General features: G+C 35.2%; 1 protein-coding gene, 1 long non-coding RNA gene and 5 other non-coding genes across 7 annotated transcripts in view; 6 read left to right on the top strand and 1 right to left on the bottom strand.

Moving 5' to 3' along the window:
• Position 1: 1 nt before the first annotated feature.
• LOC115236064 overlaps positions 2-17,799 on the bottom strand; it is a 36,218-nt gene continuing 18,420 nt past the window's right edge. Inside the window, exons 6-17 of the mRNA XM_029808260.1 lie at positions 12,645-12,743; positions 10,138-10,358; positions 9,928-10,066; positions 8,622-9,394; positions 8,381-8,472; positions 7,348-7,949; positions 6,966-7,212; positions 6,564-6,806; positions 6,181-6,355; positions 5,730-5,935; positions 1,090-4,784; positions 2-829 (exon numbers count right to left, since the gene is read on the bottom strand). Of these exons, the coding sequence (XP_029664120.1) occupies positions 734-829; positions 1,090-4,784; positions 5,730-5,935; positions 6,181-6,355; positions 6,564-6,806; positions 6,966-7,212; positions 7,348-7,949; positions 8,381-8,472; positions 8,622-9,394; positions 9,928-10,066; positions 10,138-10,358; positions 12,645-12,743 (6,588 nt within the window). The 3' untranslated portion in view covers positions 2-733. The remainder of the gene's footprint in view (positions 830-1,089; positions 4,785-5,729; positions 5,936-6,180; positions 6,356-6,563; positions 6,807-6,965; positions 7,213-7,347; positions 7,950-8,380; positions 8,473-8,621; positions 9,395-9,927; positions 10,067-10,137; positions 10,359-12,644; positions 12,744-17,799) is intronic.
• LOC115236066 lies at positions 4,931-5,697 on the top strand. The gene is made up of 2 exons (XR_003884130.1): positions 4,931-5,068; positions 5,403-5,697. It is a non-coding gene; the product is annotated as an uncharacterized LOC115236066 (long non-coding RNA).
• Positions 13,070-13,141, top strand: Trnae-uuc. The gene has a single exon. It is a non-coding gene; the product is annotated as a tRNA-Glu (tRNA).
• On the top strand, positions 13,209-13,280 carry Trnae-uuc. Its single transcript has one exon. It is a non-coding gene; the product is annotated as a tRNA-Glu (tRNA).
• On the top strand, positions 13,701-13,772 carry Trnae-uuc. The gene has a single exon. It is a non-coding gene; the product is annotated as a tRNA-Glu (tRNA).
• On the top strand, positions 14,240-14,311 carry Trnae-cuc. Its single transcript has one exon. It is a non-coding gene; the product is annotated as a tRNA-Glu (tRNA).
• Positions 14,696-14,767, top strand: Trnae-cuc. The gene has a single exon. It is a non-coding gene; the product is annotated as a tRNA-Glu (tRNA).

Consider the following 17,799-nt stretch of genomic DNA (forward strand, 5'->3'; position numbering starts at 1 on the left):
AAAAAAAAAAAAAAACTATTCTCTTCTTCCATAAATCGACGGAATTCGTTCACGGAATAACTAGACCGCGCTGTGCAGTTAAACCACTTGGGATCGAGCAGCAAGAGTCTGTTTGCTGGGCGATTTACAGCGAATCCTTTCGGAACACACGGAAAATTTGGTCATTGCAAATCCACTTGTCGCTTTTATCAGGATGCGCGCGATCGGCTTATTGGAACTGAATTTTGCACGTGGCGTATCTCGTTTATCAAGACACGTAGCGCGTAGAGTCCAGCCGAATGAATAATTCCAACGGATAAACCGAAACTATAATTTTACTTTAACGTAAATCTATTTATCTTATCTCAGAATCATTTTGATTAAAATTTTATTCTAACCAAAGATATCTTTACAGCAGAATATTATACAGATAAAGTTGTCACGTGTGAAACATTTAATTTATTCCGAAAAATGTGATTTACATTTTTTTATATTAAAGTAATTTAATTTTGCGACGAGTTGCACATAAAGAATAAAAAGACTTCGGCTTCGAAATAAGATTTGAATTCAAACATACTCAAGATTTTCATGGTATGCATTAATAAACGTAATTATTTTTTAGCAGACGTTGCATAGCATTGTAAAAATCTATTCTTCGATTGGTGGCGGAAATCGAAACGCAGGGATTCGTATCGACACGCGATATAATTTTTTGGAGACTCGGAGCAACGGCTCATAAAAGACTACGTGTTACCTATATAGTACAGTAAATTATGAGCTGCGGGGTTTTTGGTTTTGAAACGAAGCAATTAATACCTGAATTTTTCCCGTGACTGGTTACTGCGTGTATCTGGAAAAAGACACATTTATTCTTCAAATATATAATATATACGAGCTGATTTTTCGTTAGTCCAGAGTGAATTCACATTTCAAAATTTTAATTTGACGTTTAACAAAAATAATGAAAAAATATTGCGTTTAATTAAAAATGTCCAAGATTTCACAAATGAAAAGAGAGAGAATCGTGGAACATGTAAAATATTTTTAAAAAAATTATAGAAACAATAATAATTTTATTAAATAATATAACTAAAATATCATTTTACTAACCTGAGCAACGGCCTCCCGTCGCTGAAAGGAACTTTTTTCCGCATCCGGTAGTTTCTCCGATTTCTTGATCTCGCGAATATGTTCCTGGCAACCATCGGAATCCCGCGACGGCGGTATTCCGGGGGCTTGCCTCTTTCTCAATGTGTTTGCGTCGTTGTCAGTAACGATCTCTGCGGATTCATCCTCGTCGAAAGTTCCCGAGTGGATCACAGTGAAACCGCCCAGGAACTGTACCGATTTTTTCGCGCCAGTTTTAGCGAGTGGCGCACGTGTCTCCTTGTCAATAACGTGCGAGTCGCTCTTTTCGTACCCTCTCGTCACCTTCGATTCCTCTTTCGCCATTTTACAAATTGAATCGTCGGCAGAAGCTTCCGGGACCTTCGTGGCGAACGTCGAAAATTGATTTTTATTAAATGACGTTTCGAGTATATTGTTTGATTTAACGCTTCTGCTTCCGCATTTTGTTTCCTTTCCTTCCATTATTACTTCCGGCTGCGAGTTCCTCGCGGCAACGGGTGGCGCTTGGCTCTTCGTGGACTTACGCTTAATTACTTTCTCTTTATCTTTACTTTTAGAATGTCTCTCGACGGTCGTCGCGTCGCCCCGAATCTCGTAATACTTAACGAAGCTCCTAACTTTACCCGGGGTTATCGTTACAATGTCGCGGGATGATTGGTCGTTACTTATGTTAACTACGGGAGTTACGGCTTTGTTATTGTCATTATTATTACAAGGGATTATGGAAGTAGTTTTCCTAGCTATGGCACATTTATCGTCGCTACCCATTGTATCGTCTAATAATGCTAACATCGATCGGTTCGCGACTCTCCTTTGATCATCATCGGCCTCGCTGACCGTAATTACTTCATCAGTCTTTTCTTTGCTGTGACTGTGAGTCTGTTTCGAATTTATCTCGTATTCCCTTTCATTTTCCAGACTGCGCGACGCAACTGTGATTGCCTCGAATTCTTTGCTATCGAAAATCTTATTCATGGTTGCGGGCGCTCCGATGGGAATTCTTTTTTGAAACGTACTCATCTGCTGCTGCTCGCACTTGGCGCTATTTTTCTTAAGTATCGTCTTGGGGACGCGAATGTCTCGCAATTTTTTAGATTCTTGTTTAACTTCATCAGCATCTTTTATACCTTCGGACGTTTCCTCGACTCTTGTCTTTACGCAGATCTCTTCTGCTCTGATATTCGAAATATTTTCTTCGATCGTCTTTTCTATAGATCGGTCATTCACAGTTTTATTTTTGATATTACAGGATTCGTTAAACTTTGTTACTTCATTATTTTTATTCTTTATGATTTTCTCACCAATCGCTAAATTATAAGTGCTATTTTCGAGATCTTGAAGTCTTTTCTCAATGTTTATTTCCGTGAGGTTTTCCTTTGCGATTTTCTTATCGATTGCCATGTTATTATTTATGCCAGTAATCTTGGCGCTTATAGAAATATCGCAAACTTCGTTTTCAGATTTCTCAAGTGATTTGGATGCTCTCTCTTTCTCTTTAGAAATTCCATTATCCATCGCGATTGAGCGGGCAATATTTTTGTCACCGTCAATCTTCACCGCTGATTTCTTATTTTCGGGATTCACTATTTTTAACTTTATGTTACTAAAGTTGCAGAGCAACTCGTTCAGGACGTCATTCTTTACGTCACAGGCGTTTTTATTCTCTGATTGCATTGATTTTATGTCAGCGCTTGAAACTTTGACAATTTTTTCTTTCGCTTTTTTAGAGTCTTCTTGGTTCTTCGTGTCTACTTTCGTCGTTTTGTTATAGAAATTACACACGTCTTCATTTTTTTTCGTGATATCCAATTCTTGAATTTTATTTGCTGATTCATTCGGTATGCTTAATTCTTTATTCATGCTCATAGAAGATACTATAGTTTTAGTAGAAATTGCATAATTTATGGAGGTATCTATTGAATTATCAGTCAACATAGTTTCCAAAAAAGAATTTCGTCTAATCTTCACGGGAACGCTTTTCGCGAAAATCTCTTTCGATGACGAAGCTTCTTCGCGATTATATTTAGAATCCACAAAATCGCTTTTTTCTTTATACTCTTTCGTCGACAATCGTCGAGTGTCTTCGATTCGGAACGATCCGTTTGTAAAGTTATTAGTAAGAACGCTCGATTTATCGTCATCGCGGTTATTTAAAAAACTTAGAAGTGACTCATTGACGAAAGTTTTCTCGCTTTCGATAATATACTTATCTTTGATATCATCACCAGTTTTATTCAAAGATATTTCTTCTTCTCGATGCGTACTTTTCTGAGTTATTTTTGCCGAGTTTGCTTTTTCATTATTGCAAACTGCTTCTAAGCTTTTATCTGTAAAGCAATAAATGCTGTCTGCAATTTCTGAAGAAGTATCTAACATCCCACTTTGATCTATTACCGCGTATTCATCGTTCATGATAATTTCTTCCGTTATTGTACTCATCATATTTTCATCTCCGATTCTGAGATTTTCATTGCTGACATGCTCGTTCCACGATATGAAATTAGAATCCTCTTTACGAATCTTCTCGTCATTAATATTATCATAATGAGTTTGTGGAATTGTCTTTAATTTCATGTCAACTTCGTTTGTGTCGGTTATCATAAAAGGATCGTGTTCTCTCGTCGCGGTATTTTGTCTCTCGGCACTCGAACCGCATAATTTATCTCGCAAATTATCGTCACAATCTTTTACGTCCGTACATTCCTCTCGAATTTCAGATAATTTTACGAAAGAAGCGATGCTTTGTTTGCTAGATTTTTCATCGTCAAAAACGGATTCGCAGCTTTGTAAATTATCACGTGGCACATCGATTTTTATATTATCGTAGTGTTTGGAAGGAGACGAGTCGATTACGAATCGTACTTTTGTGCCTGTACGATAATCGTTATCAGAACTGTCAAAACTAGATAATCTTTTCGTCCGATCGCTTTTATTTTTGTTATTGTCTAGTCGGTAGTAATCGAGTTTCTCTATGAACTCATCATTATCGAAAGAGTCTCTCCATCTACCTAGGCACTTTTCGAATGGAAGATTCGTCGTCGTCACGCGAAAAGAGATATCATCTTCGTCATCCAATATTTGCGCCGTCGACGATTTTTCCTCGAGGGTCGCTGAAGGCGCGCTTTTATCTCCGTCCCACGGAGACGCGGCACACATTACATCTTCGAAATCATGTAGCGTGAAAAAAAGAGGCGGATATTTGTCAAGTGTTCTTCGCTTAGGTAATGCGATGTCGGGGAAAGGCAGAAGTGGCGGTTTCAAAGCGGCCGACTTTGCCGGAACTAGGTCGTCGTTTGCTTTGTCGATTCTCGATGGGATTTTTCTCGCGAATATCGTATCGTCGTCGCGCGATTGTGGAGAGTTCGTTTCGATCATATCCGTGGCGATGTCGTCGTTGCAGTTCTCGCGACGGAATCGTTCGTTGATACTTTCGGCCTTCGAATAGCTCGCCGCGATGTCGCATTGCGGGTCGCGATTTTCGACGGCAGATCGAGATTTGTTCCATTGACATTTTTCTGACAGGAGCGGCTGCAACGGACTTTTTTGCCGAGATCTTGCATCGTCGTTTGTCGCTTCCGTTGCATCGCTTCTCGTTATCGATGACGCGATCGGTGCAGGTTTGTTCTTACGTTTTGTTCGTTGCGGTGGCACGGGTGGATCAGTCGATTTTCCGTTATCTATGATGAAAAAAGAGATTTGGGGTTTTAGAAATATATTGTTTGGTTTTGATAAAAACAAGTGATTCTTAATGACTCTTTCAGAAAAATATAGATTATAATAAAATGTTTAAAATTGATATATTATGTTTATGTTGCGATTCTTACAGTTATACATAACACGAACGAAGATATAAATATATGCTTTACGGGCGAATTATTAAATTAAAACGCGAGCGCGAGAGAGTAACTACGATGTCAGACCGTTCGAGGCATACTGAAGATGATTCCTTAGCAATGACATGGTAGACGCCCCCTTCTTTCTACATAATCGATAGCAATACTTATATATCAAGCTTTACTTTTATCCTAAATATAATTGCATTAAATATAGAATTGAAGAAACATTGCATGATATTATCAGGAAAATTGTTTTATTGTATAAAATATTATAAATAGATCAGTGAAAAAAATATGCTACATCCAATTTGAACTTTAGTCTATTCAAACGCTGATTTAAGGAAAATATGAGCAATTTACTTTATGAAATTATTTTAGTACTTGAAAAATATATGAAGCAAAATAGTTTTCTTTTTGAAATATACGATATCGTGACTCTGTTTAATATTTTTGTTCAAGGAAAGAATAGTAAGCGCTACGAACGGAGTACTTTAACAACTTCATGCGGGGCTTCGCCTGCTAAATGGATGATGGCAATTCAATTATCTGTGACGAGTGACGTCAACTGTTCGATACGATCGCGCGCAGTGTAATATAGAGGTAATAGTCTTTTAGTAAATAAAATTTTTCGAAACGTTTTATCAGTAATAATTCGAAATGTAATAAGTCGTCGAAAAAATTACATGCAAATATGAGATATATATATGAGTATTGTATTGTTTACCTAAATAAAAACTTGACGGCTTGTTCTACTGACGTCGAAATCTTCTATAGATAGCAGCATACTGGCAGATTTTAGCGCGTTATTGTCAACGAAATCAGTCATATATAGACTGTTCGCATTATTATGATTGCCCATCGCGCTGGACGCGGCACTACTATATGCGCTCGAGGTGTTCTGCACTGACGCTACATCCGTGGTTTTCTGAACGATCCATTTGTTCATTATACTGGACGTTTCCGCCTCTGATGACACGTCGAATTTGATGTCACTGCGAACGAAGGAAAGATCGGAAGGGTTAATTTTGCGAATAGAGAAAAATTCTTATTTTTACAGTGCAATGTAAGAATTATTTAATCCAGCAAATTAATCGTTTATATACCGGATTGATATTTAAAACGGTGCATTCTAAACTCATTTACTAATACTGATGTAGGTAAACTCGTTTTTGCAAAACATCTTTCATCGTCTTAGTAAATTTTTAAATGTATTGTATTAGCGTTAAAGAATACTCACTGTAAGTAATGGTTCTCTATAGGACCCTGGTCATCTCTCAATTCTATATTCTTTCGGTTAGCGGGTTGCGAGAGAACCAACTCGACCGTTTCAGATGAGCTCTGCAGCATCTTCAGAGCGTCCTCATATCGAAGGTTGAGCAGATTCTGACCGTTTATTGCTACGATCCGGTCACCTATCACAAAAAATTTAATCAAAGGCATTTATTTTTATATATTTATATTTTATTTTTATATTTTTTAATTTATTTATTAATGCGTATATATTTGCTTTTTTTACTTTTATATTTTTTTATTTATCTATTTGTTAGTATTTGAATTACAATCTCGACTGCTAGTTATTTTTGCTTTAAAGCAGGGTAAACATTTTACTCTCTTACGAACCTTTATTGACGTTCCCGGCCATATCAGCTGATCCGCCAACAGAGACCGCCTGAACGTAAATGCCGCCATTACCCTCCATCACTTGTAAACCTATGCTGCCACCGTGGCCGCGTTCCAACTTGATCGTGTGTAAAACTCGTTCCTCGGCAAACGACAGCTCTTCTAAACGAGCCATTAAAGATGCCGACATCGATTCGTCTTCCGGAACTCGAAAAGTTTCGTCGTCGGTTCGTATATCGGCATCTGTCGAGGAAAATAAAACGGAGTTAAGTAAAACACTTTAGTTCTCGTATGATTCTTACATATATAAAATATATTTATACACATATATAAAAATTATAAATATATTTTACATATATATAAAATATAATTAAATAATATAATTAAATAATAATTATTTACTTAGCACATATGCTTCCGGCATGGGTGATTCGGTGGATCGCGCTGATATTGATTGAATGGACGATTCGGTATCGGATTTTAATGATAGCGATTCCGTGTCGTCGGTAAGCGCGATATCTTTCTGCACCAAGCTGCTGTAGATCGCTCGAGTTCCCATTTTCACGCCCAATCGACGTGGTAAGCTGGGTGTACGAAAACCACCCGACTGTTTTGGCGCGCCATAATTCGGTAAACTAGATGTCTTCATCTAGAATAATAAAATATTGTTAGAGAGGTATGATTAACATTTCAAAAGTAATTCAAAACCGAAAACTTTTAAACGATAAGTTCGGATATTTGAAAGAATAATGAACGATTTGTATAATATATATTAAAGCACTACCTTTTGTAGTGTTTTTCTTACGTCTGATACATTCCAAACTTCGTCCGGAACAGGAAACTTGCTCTTTCCCGATAGACGCACCTTATTAATAGCGGCGTATAATTCTTCAGGATTGTTAGGTTTATCCAGTTGATTGATGTTGTTCGATATTGTTTTCGGGAGCGAATACGTGCATTCAGTTTCAGTCTCGCTGTCTATATGAGGGGAACCGTAGAGTTTATCGTCCTTCGATTTCGTTTCCAATAAGCTTGATTTAGGTTCCAACAAAATCTCATTTGGCGTCGTTAAACCTCTCTCCGATTCCTCTTCTGTGTCTCGCGATTGACCTTCTGGCTCCAGTCGCACGTTTACTTGCGCGTAAAGAGCATCTTCTTCGGACGAATAAAAGCCGGGTTCACGACCGACGTCTTTCGTTGCCACCACGTTATTGTCCTTCTGAGGATTTTCGTTCTCCTTATTTTGATACTCCTCCAATTGCATTGGATAATTCATTTTCTTTTGCACCTTGACTGTATTTGCAATCGCTATTTTAGTTTTACCGTCATTGATCTTGACTTTCAATGGCGATGGTTTGGTTTCCGTTGTCAGGGGTACTCCAAAATCTGAAAAATGACGAAGATTGATTTTATATTCGGATGTTTCGAAAAAAATAACACTTTATAAAACATTTATTAAATATTATTTTTTTTATATTAATTATTTTATTTTATAGACATTATAACAAATTTAATAACAATAAAACACAATTTGAGAAATATTAGTAGCATTAATTAAAGTATTCAAATTATATTTTTGTATTTAACTTTTTCGTTGATTTATCAATATGATTATAATATCGAGTTTAATTTTCTCGAATATTTACTTTCCGAAAAGATTTTTATAGGAAAGGAAAATATGAAAATTCTTCGTTCGTTCGACAAAGTGTCATAAATTAACTAGTTGAAACTACTATGTAACTTTTGCGAAAGTTCAAATTCTAAGCATTTCAGCAAATTTAATCGTTAGAAAGGAACGTGTATATACATATATATACCTTTCGCGAGACCCTGGAGCGATGTAAGCTCCGAACGAAGCCTTAGGAAGAACTGATGATGCAGGGAAGTTAGCTTAAAGGCGAAGTAACTTCTGGAAAATAGAGAGATAACATACACTTTATATAAGTCGTTACTGCAAGTGGCAGTGGATAACAATGCATGGTGATATAGGTATATTCAATAGACATTTTCGCGTTCGCTGACACTTCGTACTACTCAAATCGCGACGGGTTAACTTACTTTCGATGATCCATCCGTAGCTTGAACTTGCATCGTTTCCCGTTCAACTTGCTATACACTACTAGGCAACTTTTGCTGTAACTCAACGTTTGCACATCCCGCCACTGAAAGTGAGCCAGTTCCGTTCTCTCCCTCGGCTCTCCTCCTCGTTCCAGCAGCTTCAAGCCTTGAGCGTGTATCGCCAGCCACACGTTGCTCTCCGTTTTCCTCTTGCCGGTCTTATTCTTATTGTTATTGCCGTTAATGCCATTAATGATAGTATTGTTATTATTGTTCTTATTATTGCACATTTCGTCGTGGTACAATCTCGCGCTTTTTGCGTGCTTGTCCGTGTAAGGAATCATCGGCGCGTTCTCGCGAGAGCCTAATCGCGGGATCCCGATGTTGCCGTAAGCAGGACAGGCTTTCTGTTCTGCAGACTTCTTCTGACGATAAGCGTTTTCCGCGCCGTCGAGCGACGACACGACGTCGCGGTTGTCGGACACGGTCCTCTTCCCTTTCCTCTGCTGTGCCATTAGCTTCTCGAGCTCCTTCGAGTCCACCGTAGCGATGTAGTAGTGTGAGCCGTAATCCGGCAGGGACTGTGCGTGAGTTATGAACATCTCCTCGGCTTTGTTCGAGTCTAAGCCACGGCGATCGCGGTGAGCCCGGTGTAGCTGCGCCCGAAGTGTATTGGCGTCGACGCAGGGCTGCGATTGATGCCGGTCTGCGCTCAATATCAAGGACTCCGGCACGTAATGCTCGAGGAGGAAATAATGCCCACAGCCGTGCTCCTGTGGAACGTAAAATAATTCCGATAAAACAGAGAAATTATTGTTTATTGCCTACGGGTCAAAACAACGTTTCTAATATTATTTCCTTAGATAAAGCATCTCTGAAACGCTTTATTATTACTAGCTGAATTTTTTCTTTCTTTTTTTTCTATATAATAGCTGAATTTATATTAGAAATAAAAAAAAATTCTTTTTTATTTAAATGTTAGTAATCTTAAATTTAGAAATTCTTCGATATTGAAATCATAAGATTATAAGATTTTTCGAATTTGCATTTGCACGCACGGATTTTTATAAAACATCCGAGATCTTATAAAAGATCTTATAAAAGTTAATTGTCTTAATAAATAGGAGGATGTAAAATTTTCGCAAAAAGTCGCATATATGCTCGATACGATGACGTAGTTTCTAATTTTGTTTAACTCCTATTATTTAGAGTTTAACTATTGTTCGCGAACATTTCATCATTCCGTATCGTTGACGGTAATTTCATCTCAAGAATAGCGTGTATCGTGTAATTCTCCTTAACTCACATTGACGTTGTAGTTTCCAAATTCGGCTTGAAGTGCAAGGCCTGTCAGATTGATTAATTCGGAATAGGGGCAGACCAATTGCTGCTCCAATATACATCGCCTTATTTGTAGATATAGCAGATGCTTCGATATCCAGCTCCTGTGAAAGTGATAAGTTAGTTGTAATCGAGATGCAATAATGTTATTGTTGGGGCTCATTTGAGAACGAACCTGATACCACGAAGGGATGGTAGGAAGAATCGAAGCCGCAGGTACAGCATGAAACTGGTCGGTAGACCCAGGAGACTTTTGCTCTTGCCGCTGCTTAACCATCCCGGTGGTGCGACTTTATTTAATTTTGTATCGGGCGGTAATATCGCGAAATCCCCGGCCAGTAGTACAGCCAGTCCCAGAGTGAAATTCTCGTCTAGGCTCTCCGCTTGGACAATAGCCTGAAAGGATTTGCGTATAACGTGTAAAGCAATATTAGATGCTCGTGTCTGGAAATTGGAAACGATTAATATACATGTGAGTTTAACTGATAGTAATTCGTCTTGATTAATACAGCAGATAAATGTATTATAATCATATCGGATAGTTTAATTTCTTGATATAAATATGTTGCATTTATTTACATCTCGATACGCGACATAATAATTTCTACTAAAATCGAATATATAAACTTACATGAACATTATACTTTTACTTGAAATTTTTAAATTTTTATTGATATTTATATTTCCTTCGATATTTATCGCATATTAAATTTATGCAATAAAAGCAAAATATGCGAGATAGAAAGCTGAGATAATGTTCATAAACTATGATTCCTCACGGAATTTATGATGTGAGACCAGCAATTAAATGCAGAGAGCGCGGTTGCATTTAATTGCTCTAAAAGTTTATTGTAGCACGACGCACGATACCTATATTTTCACCGCAGAGATAATTTTCTATTGGCACGAATTTGCAAGAGTAACCTAATTGGGAAGTTCGCGGTGAATTCTCTCTCTCGAGCGTCGCCCCATAAATCGACCATCTATTAAAAACTGCACGCCAAAATACTCCGGTCACGTTCGAAAGCTTCAATTAAGTGGTAGATATATAGAAAGAAAAGAAAGTGAATTTATAAGATAGACACTTGTCTTTCTGAAGTACCGAACCTCTAAATGGTATTAAATTTATTTGCTACACTCTCTCGTCCTCTTCCTTCTACTTTAACATCTTTGCAAACAAAGGTTCTATAAGCTTTTTATATATACGCTCCTCTAAAATTTTAAAGGTCGCTGCTATTAATATCCTAATCATGAGTAAATAAATTTTTATTTTCAATCATTATAATGGTTTTAGTTGGTATATAATTTGTTTTAATTAATATTTTTATAAATAATTTATAATAATATGCTAACTCCTGCGATTCTTTCATTATATTACATTAATATTACAAGTAAAACATCTATAATGTTGGACGTAAATATTAAAATGAATAGATTTTTATGAAACAAGAAGGAATTGCGATATATATATAATCATTGTTGAGATCACATAACTCGTGGTTTGTGGATGTGTCGTATATAATGATTAGGCTTGGCGGCTCGCCAGAACTTCTCGCGAGTTCACGCCGGAATTTGTGGTCTCGTAAACAATCAGACACATCTTGGCTTTCGCGGCCCAAACGTGGTTTTGAAAGGCCACTACCATGCGAGTATTACGATCGAATCAGTTCCGTTCGAGAACTAGCGGATAAACATTTTTTAAAGGATTCTTTTCACGCATGGGTAGAGTACATTTTTCCGTACTCGCAGTAAATAAAAGCATATAATTTTTTCGCGAAAGAGTCTTCAGACATCATATATTTCACTTACAGATGATACAATTTATTAGCGTCCTGAGAGGAATAGTTTCAGAGAAGACTTTTACGAAGCGAAAAAGTTTTACGTGATAAAACAGAATAATACATTTAAAGAAAAAAATCGTCGAATGAGGATCATTTGTAATATTTTAATAAATTTTACTAATTCATTAAAAATGTTTATTACATTGGTGAATTATACAATATATATTTTATAATATTTCTTTATTATTTTCAAATTTACATGTTACGTACAAATTGATAAAGAAAATAATAATTATTAGTGACATGATACACACACGCGCATACTAATTTGCAGATAAATAAATGTACTGTAAATGTTTATCAAGAATCGAATAATGATCATGTTACAAATGAAAAATAATGATTGATGCGTTTGATTTTATTCTTAATGATAATCTTTTTCTTATCATTTATTATTGCTGTTTTATGACATTTTTATTTTCTGTTATCTTATGATATTATCAAATTCAATATCAGTACTGATCATATGGGAAAATGCTTCTTTTAATAGAATGGCTTTAATTCATTAACTAAGATGTAATTGGTCGGTAAATTGAGTTTCTTATCGATGACGGACACTCTCCGTCGCGAATTCTCGATAGCTTGCAGTTTTGATCGAATTTTAATCAATTTTCTTAAGAACGTGATACGCGACACAGTCGAATTTTAAATTTTAGAGAACATTTCCTCCCTAGATAAACTTTTAATTAATAATTTTTATGGAAAGATCATAATTTTGATGTATCAAAAAAAAAATTTTTTTTTAAATTTAAAATGTGCATTATTTCCGTCAGGATTTAATAATTATCATCGAAAAGAAATTAAATATTTGCAAATAATTTGATTTATTTTCAAAGCTTACCTGAAATAAATCTCCAGCGGTGACCTTTTGAGGATCGCATGTTACCTCTACGCGTTGTCCTGTCAGCATTATTACGACTATCCGGCCAGAACTGCCCGCCTACACCGAATGAGTTATTAATTTATCATTATTGTATTAGTTCACTTTTATTTCTTTTTTTTGTGCAGTTTTATATTGATATACCTAGCTATTTATTTATTTCTTGTATCAAAAGAAATGTCAAAGTCCTTGGCAAGATTATTAATTTTAGAGATTACATTAATTGATATATTTTTTCTAGTTATCTATCTATTTGTGCATTCTATATGTATTATAAATTATAAATTTTATTTTATCTAATAATATATAACAATTTCAAATATATATTTTGAAATATATTGATCAGCATGTCATGTATACAGCAAGGATTAGTCATGATACCGTGATCCGGTATGGTCTAGTGGCTAGGATACCTGGCTTTCACCCAGGAGGCTCGGGTTCGATTCCCGGTACCGGAATCTTTTTGGTTCCAGCTTCCCCGGTAGATAACTACAAGTGTACGTTTAGGGCCACCCGTTATTGTAATCCGGTATGGTCTAGTGGCTAGGATACCTGGCTTTCACCCAGGAGGCTCGGGTTCGATTCCCGGTACCGGAAATTTTTTTTTTCTATGTTTTAAACTTGGTAAAGATGATATTTATTATCATCTACATTAAAATTATTTTGCAAGAGCATTATAATAAAACTGAAAAAGCAACACATTAAAAAAATTTTGTCAAAAGTTTTGATATTTTTTTTATGTAAGAACTAATCACAATAATAAATTAAAATAGATATAATTTACTAAATTTTTTTAATATACCAAAAATTTGAACATATATTTTTAATAAAAATGATACTTTTTTTGATATTATATTTTATGCAGTAATAATATTATAGATTGTATTGGCTATCATTTTTTTAAATTAATGTGTACAATATATCATAAATAACTTATATAATATTTTAAATATTTAAATTAAAGTTGAATCTATCGATAAACTCTTGATATTGGAATTTTAGCCTCCTCATATTCAATCCGGTATGGTCTAGTGGCTAGGATACCTGGCTTTCACCCAGGAGGCTCGGGTTCGATTCCCGGTACCGGAATCTTTTTTTGTCATAAATATTTTTTTATATATGCATACACAATATGTATTTTGTATATTAATAATAACATATCTAATATGTGTTAGTTAATTTATTTGATCAATATTCACGAATTATCAAATTAACGTTTTTTATAGATATTCAAAAACTTAATATTATATAAAAAATATATATACATATAAATATTGATTTATCATTTGTAACTGTAAATTTTTTGTATGTTTATTTTTATCGAAATTTAATTTTTTTATCAAAATTTAGTATTTTATTATATTATTTTATTTTATTATAAAGCGTTGTTTGTTTCTAAACAATTTAAATATTAATTAATAGAACTTGTTAATTACTGAAGAGATATTCTCTCTCATTTTGGAGTAATATAATGTATTTGATATATTTAAAAAAAATATTATATATTATTTCTATTTGACATGTCATCATGATTTGTAGCACAACCATCATCATCATCCGGTATGGTCTAGTGGCTAGGATACCTGGCTCTCACCCAGGAGGCTCGGGTTCGATTCCCGGTACCGGAATCTTTTTTTGTCATAAATATTTTTTTATATATGCATACACAATATGTATTTTGTATATTAATAATAACATATCTAATATGTGTTAGTTAATTTATTTGATCAATATTCACGAATTATCAAATTAACGTTTTTTATAGATATTCAAAAACTTAATATTATATAAAAAATATATATACATATAAATATTGATTTATCATTTGTAACTGTATCTTTTGCAAATTTATATTTTTGCAAATATTTGAACATGTCCGGTTTTTGCATTCTCTTTTTCTCTTTCTTTATATTGATAGAAATTTATATGACATTTATTTAACGTTTAATTAATTAGATGAATGATCAAAATCGGATGAAGACGATGATATGTGACATAAAAACCGTACAACATCCGGTATGGTCTAGTGGCTAGGATACCTGGCTCTCACCCAGGAGGCTCGGGTTCGATTCCCGGTACCGGAAATTATTTTTTGTTTGCAGTTTTTGTAGAATTTTACATTTGTAAGAAAATTGCTTGGTTAATTATCGAAATTCTTTTATCTTTTAAGTGGTTTGTTTTTTGAAAATGACAGTATGATTATATAGAAAGTGAATAGGACGCAGGAGATTTGAACATTTTTACTAAAAATGTTTTGTATAATCATTTTTGTGTAATTTTGATAATTTTATGACGAATCATAAATTAAAAATGTATGTGCGTGTGTATATATCAGAACAAGTGGAAGTTCCAAATCATCTAACGTCCTGTTCCTGATTATTTGCTTTTATTTTCATACCTTGACTTGACCCACGCACAATGTTTTTGAGGGCTGATTGGCACGAACGACAAATTCAGGACCTACACATTGCGCTTTATTGAAACATCTCATAGGTCCACCAACCGTTCTATACAGGCGCGATGGTGCTCTTTGCACTGCTTTTCCCCGCCGAGCTCTTGGTCCGTTTTTCACCATAATTCTGGAACAATATTTTTTCACAGTTTCCTCAAATTATTAACAGGTCAACTTTTTTATTATATATAAAAACATATAAGTTATAGAAAAAACGTAGTAAAATGTGTGTAAGGTGAATGTTGATTGCGGTTGTTGATAAGCTGAAATTGAAAAGGCTGAACTCGCGATTCGTTTTTTCTGTGACCATGTGATTAATATGGATCGAGTCGAGTAGAAGTTCTCATTCGGCATAACAGATGTCCGCGATATACTTAATTATACAGCGGACCGAAACGCTTATAGCAAAATTTCGCAGAGACGTGGAACGCGATCTGCTATATATGCAGTGATATTAACTCTCGCGCCGAGTTTAATTAAAGTTTAACTAGGGTAGACTCCGGATGCTTTTTTAGAGCAGTCATCGCTAAGTGCCTTCTTGTTTCGTCTCTCTTTCTTTATCTGTTCTTCTCTTCTCTCCATCTTTTACCGTTCGTATTAATTTGGCATGAAGAGAACGAGATATGAAAAAGAGTGTCACGGATTCTTCCGAGGCCGAATCCATTTTTACGATGCGTTAAGGATATAATGCCCTTGAGAGAAAGTAATAATAATCTATGGTTGACATAAAAAAGTGCAAAAAAATGCACTTGCTCTCGTCCACATTTTTAAAAAATAAGCAGGTTAAAATTTTACAGAGCAATATGACTTATTAATCAACTAATCAATTAATTATTAATGAAAATTTTAAAAATTAAATGTGACTTTGAAAAAAAGTTCAATATTTGGCAAAAAATACATTTATTATTAAACCGATTTTTCAAAGGCATCTATAAAAAGACCTATCGTTTAAATTTTGCTTTGAGCAGTATTTTGAATGTTGACAGTGACAAGTAACATTTATATTCTACTGATATTTCCGGAATTGAATTCACGCTGAAAATCGTTCCAATGATTATTTTACCGCTTTTATGTGTTAGAGTCGCAAAGGCAGTTTTAATTTACCCATTGATTACGATTTAATTTCTAGATATAACAATTAATATCAATTTGCCGACTAATTACATGGACTTTTTTCTTTTATTTCTGCTGGACTAAATATCATCGTAAAATCTAGTACTTCGCAATTTTCGCGAAGGTCAAAGGTTCGCCGTCACGCGTCACGTTTCGACCTTTCCACGGCTAACGTGGAGGCGGAATGGTCGACCAGCATGCATTACCTTGCAACTGGCTGCATCATCCAGTTGATTTCACGCGCTTTGAATATATTCTGTGCACTTCGAAACCACTGATGTTTGCGTTGAGGAGGGCCCACGCTTCTCTGCGAGAACGAACCCGGTACCATCGAAAGCGTTTATTAACGCGAACATATGACTGGGAGACAAAACTTAATAATGCGGGTCGCACGCGAACATCTCGGAACTGTTTAACGTTCTTCTTGTGCTCTAATTTAATGTCTGCTCTCGTCGCAAGATTGATGAAATTCCCGCAAGGAAAGTACGAATTTTGGGAGAAATAGGTATAAATTTCCAGATTCTTCGTCTCGTAATTTGATGTTATACAATATTGCGAATTCGCTCTTCCTCGCACGACACTGCCATATATGAGTATTGCTTCAAGAGAGCTTTGAAACCTCGTGACAGCTGACTTTTCTCTCTACTTTTTTATTTGGAGAGAAATACTGTTACTAAATATATAAAAGGAAATTTAATTAAGGGAATGAAAATACTAGAAACGCTTCTTTTTCCTTTTCTTTTTTCATTCTCCTCGCTTCGAACGAAATTAATTATTGATGAAAATTTTATTCGAATAGAAAATGAACGACTTGTAGCGACTCAGAAAATATAAATTGCTACAGAAATGCACATTTTCTTGTTATAATAAATAACAACGTTACCTTAAGTTTTTAGAGAATAATTCATTTTCTTCTTTCTTTTATCGTAATTTAGTGATTTAATAGAGTACAGTGAATTTACGCTCAGATAATTAACTACGTAAATACAAACAAATGGAAAAAATTACCTGGGAGGTTTCGCCGGCGGTTCCGTCTGGCTATTACATTCCGAGTCGGAAAGAGCAGCTCTTCTTAGAGTGGTGATAATTCGGGGTGGTTTTGGGGGTCCTTGGATTCCCCTGAGCCTCATGGAAGGCACTGGATTTTGTTGTCGAATAATTTGTTCTTCCTTTTGCGCGACGCATCGAGGTTCGGTCGTCGCGATGCTTGGTTGTGACAATCGCTTGAAATCATCATCAACTTGCGTTTTGTTAGGCAGTTGCGGGTTCGAATGTTGTCTTTGCAGAACCATTTTTCTCGTAGGTGTGCGTTCATAAATATCCTCGTGAAGGCGTTCGTTCGGTTGCGATATTACGTCGGGCTGAGAGCGACCGGTGTTTGAAGGATGCCTGTTCGTTTTTAATATTTGAAAATGAAAAAAGGATATTGCGCAGAATAGAATTAATTAAATATTAATAATTCATTTGATCTTTTCACTTTTAGCGAAATTATATTTAAGATTAGAAATAAAAATTTTATTAATAATTAATATATCATAATTATATTTATAT

The sequence above is a fragment of the Formica exsecta genome, unplaced genomic scaffold (genome assembly GCF_003651465.1).
Source record: "Formica exsecta isolate Colony F162 unplaced genomic scaffold, ASM365146v1 scaffold243, whole genome shotgun sequence".
Classification (NCBI taxonomy): domain Eukaryota; kingdom Metazoa; phylum Arthropoda; class Insecta; order Hymenoptera; family Formicidae; genus Formica; species Formica exsecta.